This window comes from Monopterus albus, unplaced genomic scaffold, assembly GCF_001952655.1.
Source record: "Monopterus albus unplaced genomic scaffold, M_albus_1.0 scaffold203.1, whole genome shotgun sequence".
In the NCBI taxonomy this organism is placed as follows: Eukaryota; Metazoa; Chordata; class Actinopteri; order Synbranchiformes; family Synbranchidae; genus Monopterus; species Monopterus albus.
The window spans coordinates 1,128,035-1,132,402 of NW_018128083.1; the positions used below are offsets into that span (position 1 = coordinate 1,128,035).

The following is a 4,368-nucleotide window of genomic DNA, read 5'->3' on the forward strand; positions in this document are numbered from 1 at the left end:
TGACAGAAAAGTCCTCCGAGGTGGCTGCAGCTTTAAACACATCCCAGTCTGTCTGGGCGAAACAGTCCTGCAGGGTGCCTTCAGTCTCTGGGGTCCAGAGTTTAATTTGTTTGGTGACAGGGTTTGTTAGTTTCAGTCCTTGTCTGTAAGCTGGGTACAGGAACAGAGAAATGTGGTCCGAGCATCTGAGGTGGGGGAGGGGTGCAGCCCTGTATGCACCACGTATGTTACTGTAAACATGATCCAGAGTGTTCTTGCCCCAGATGGGAATGTTCACATGCTTGTAATATTTGGGAAGTACAGTCCATAGATTGCACTGATTAAAGTCACCTGCCATGATAAAAACAGCGTCAGGGTGCACTGTCTATAGTGCGCTGATGACGCCGTGGAATTTGATGAGAGCCGTCGAGGGATTAACTCTTGGGCTAACATACACAGCAGCCAGAAACACAGCACTATGCTCTCTTGCTAGATAATAGGGATGGTATTTCAGCAATAAAATCTCTGTCTGGCAAACAGTGCTTATAAACAGGACGTATATCTCCACACCACGGGTTATTGATAAGCACACACACTACCTCCTTTTACCTTCCCCAAAGCAGCAGTGCAGTCTCCCCAGTGTAGAAAGTGGGTCTGTAGCTGAATCGCGGAATCTGGGATTTAGTCAGAAAGCCAAGTCTCGGTGAGAATTAGAGCACAGCATTCTCTTATTTCCCATTGTGCTGTAATCCAAGCCCTTAGCTCGTCCAATTTGTTTTCCAGAGACTGTACGTTAGCTAGGAAGAGGCTGGGTAGTGGCAGTCAGGTAGTGCGAGCTTTTAGCCTAGCACGGAGCCCTCCTCTCTTGCCCCGTTTGCGTCTCTGTCTCCAGGTCGCTTTCCTGATTTCAGCCTGCTCGCTCGTGTCTGATGCTTCGGGGGCTTCCTCGGGGTGATGGTGGTTGTTGTTGTGGGAGTGAACAATCAGTTATAGCTCCGGTGGTATGGAACCAGTAAATTCCCAATGTTTGTGTAAGTTGGCGATATCCAGCAATGCCTGTTTGTTGTATGTTAGCAGTGCATGACATTTGTGCACTGCAGAAAGAGTAAAAAACACACAAAATATGAAGAAGACGAAGAATAAAAGCCCTGCTGTCCTTTTGAACGATGGGAGGATCAATGATGTTGTTAACTTTGTTTTTCAATTACAAAGCAGAAGCTAGCACACTAGGTTAACTAATGTCTAATTGGAAAATGGAAGCAATAAGCCTAGTCGAACTGGTTAATGGTGATTGCCATTTAACCTTATTCTTCAACTGTTTTTTTCAATGCCTGCTGACTCATTGGCTGTTACCACATACTCGGCGTTGCGCTTGTCCCACATTATATACAACTGGAGCACTAGATGGTAGAGCTGTTAAATGGAAGGTACTGTCACAGCAGAAAAACAAATAAAACTTTTTCCTGATAAGTGCAATTTTGATCAAATAAGTTCATGGGTCCCAAAAAACCTCCACCAATATATAGTGTGTGTTTTTTTTTTTAATGAATAAATTTCAGTTTGATCTGAATTGGGTTGGGCTACAAGACTGTATGATATATTGCACTCCATTCATTTATGCAAGCAGTCAGTATTTTATATGTATGTTCATATCAGGGTATGTTGTGGATGAAATGCTGTGCAGAACTTTTAATAATGGTCACCAAACAAATATTGCAAATGGTAGCTGACTGATAATGGGAGGCTAATCTATTAAAGACTGCCTGATTTGTAGTAAAATGGCAGTATAATTTGTATTTAATTTCACTGCTTCTCCAGGGCATGTTCTCTGTATTTGAGCTGTGCTGGAATGAAAATCTTCTCTTGAGGGGATCCTTCAGAGAAAGTTTTTCATGTTTTTTTCTGAAAAACTCTCCATCATCATCAGACTGGTAAATATCGGCCATATCAATTATATCACCACCTGAAGCTGTGTGAGACACCAACACTGCTTCTGAAATGCTGGTTTTAGATGGCAATTCTCAAGCAACAATGAGTTCATATCCCAACAAGGAGAGAAGGAGAATAAACTACAACAAGGAGGGAGGAAAGGAAACTAACAAAGCAATAACATGTGAGAGGGCAAGAGATTAAGCAAAAGAAGAAAAGGTTGTTTCATGTTTTTTTTTTTTTCTGAGGCACTGATAAAGTCAATGTATTGGTCTGACAGTTTCTAATTGTCAGGATCGGCGCATAAAGCTACCGATAATGTCGTGGGTGAACTCGATTATATTGCCAGATGAGGTAAAGCAGAGAAAGATCTTTTTACTGAAGTGCAGGTCACAACTAACAGAACACAATGCAGGAGTCGAGAAAACATAATCAAGTCGATCCGAGATCAGAGCTAGAAAAATGAACACAAGAAAAAAACCACTGGAAAGTCTGAACATGGGTTTAGAACAATCCCCGTGGAGGAAAGCTGCCTATAACGGGGTGAAAACAGGTGTAAACAATAACCAGTGATTAAAGTAAAAAGTCCAAAACTAAGGTGAAACTAAAACAGGAAGTAATGTCAAAATAAAAGCATGGGAATGGAAACTGATGGGACAGAATCATGATACTAATAGCAGGACATGAGGCTGCACAGTGCCTTCTTTATATCGTTTGGTAACATTTTCAATAAATGGACTTTTTTTTTTTTTTTTTGGAATTCACCATCTTAAAGTTAAGGCCTGATAATAACTCACTGTCAAAATGAACATTCCTTGTCATGATGCCTTAGAAGGGCAAAACTGAATTTCCTATCAATCCCAAAAAGGAACCAACTATGTAAACATGCAACAGAATTACAGCCTGATGACAGTGTCATACTAATATACCTTGCTGGAACACTGCAAGACAAACCTTTTGCAGTGTTCCAGGAGAAGGATTTCTAAAACCGGATTTATAAAGTACCCCAGGCTCCCATGAAAGCATAAATGGTGTTTTTAAAGAGACAATGAGTTGCTTCTAAAGGTTTAGTCACTCTTTCTAAATTACTTACCAGCAGACCTGGAAGCCTTACTTTTAAGGGATAAGTGCACATTTGTGTAGAAGACCCTTCATAACCTTAGCTTCAGGTACCACCTGATACACTTGACAGCTACTGATAACTGGTCACTCTAAACTTGCAATTCTCTTATACAGAATAGGAGACTTATTTATATACAGTATCTGTTTTTCCTATTCATTTTAAATTAGGGAAAGCTATAACTCAAGGCTGGACAGCCTGAAAAAATCACAAGGTTTCAGTTAATTCCACAAACATGTGAGCAAGTAGGCCACATCTGGTAAGAGAGAGAAAGCCATGTCAGTACTATAGTCGGCACTTATAAACCCTGACCTCATGCCCACTCAGCTGTAATCTTTCACCTGCAAGTTGTTTTGATTTTCAGACTGACTACGATGTAGCATTTAAGGCATTCACTGTAGACTGAAAATGTATCAAAATAAAAATATATAACAAAAACAAGAGAGAGAGAGCGAACCAGGCAACTTACCTCCCATCTCGGTCCCAGTCGTAAACATCTACTTTGACCGTCCTGAGGGGAGGTGAGATGGAGCAGTGGAGGGGAGACAGAGAAAGGTGAGATTGACAGAGAAAAGAGAGAATATGAGGGTGAGACAGAGAAACAAGCAAGAGCTCAAATAGAAAGATTTGGTCAGAAGATAAACTCTTTTGGTTTTTACATCAAGGTACTGTATATTTCACATTTTAAAACCAACATAAAGAAAATATAAGACACCCAGTGCAATTTATGGATCACAGATAATGTTGGATTGCAACTGACTGAAGTAAACAACATTGTTAAAGGAAGATACTCGTGTTTTTGGGGAGGTCTGTTATTACTCATGCTGTGGTCAGGCTTGTGGAGTATTTAACAGAACACAGCTACCTTTTTTGTATGCCAAAATTATAGAGAAAAAAGTTATCAATTTTAATACTGTACAAGAATGCACATGCTCACATGTAACAACACAGCAGCACTCTGGTCTCGAGTGAAACTAGCTCATCTTGCACCTTCTGTCAAAATCTGTTTCCTCATTGAGATGTGTTTCCCCCAGCCTGAATCTAATATTAGCCTACCCATAGCCACAGAGGCAGGTGTTTGTGTGTGATGAGTGAACAGCATACTTTTTAAAAACATTTTTTTATTGAAACAAAGTAACACATTAACAAAACTAGTCCGGACATGAGAGACAAGACAACAGATACATGACATTACAAAAAGATGTGGAGTGTTTTACAAGATTGTGGTGTGTGAAGCTGTGAAGTGTGTGTATTTCCAACTTATACAGTCTATGAAGGGCAACAAAGGGAGAAGGAGAAAAAAACAAAATTATAACAACAATGATAAGATACTACCAATA

General features: G+C 40.2%; 1 protein-coding gene across 1 annotated transcript in view; it reads right to left on the reverse strand.

Annotated features, from left to right (window-relative positions):
* LOC109970614 (copine-9-like) overlaps positions 1 to 3,539 on the reverse strand; it is a gene marked incomplete at its 5' end in the record, with an annotated part of 56,770 nt that extends 53,231 nt beyond the window's left edge. The window contains one exon of the mRNA XM_020618298.1: positions 3,498 to 3,539. Coding sequence (XP_020473954.1) covers positions 3,498 to 3,539 — 42 coding nt within the window. The remainder of the gene's footprint in view (positions 1 to 3,497) is intronic.
* Between the last annotated feature and the right edge of the window lie 829 nt (positions 3,540 to 4,368).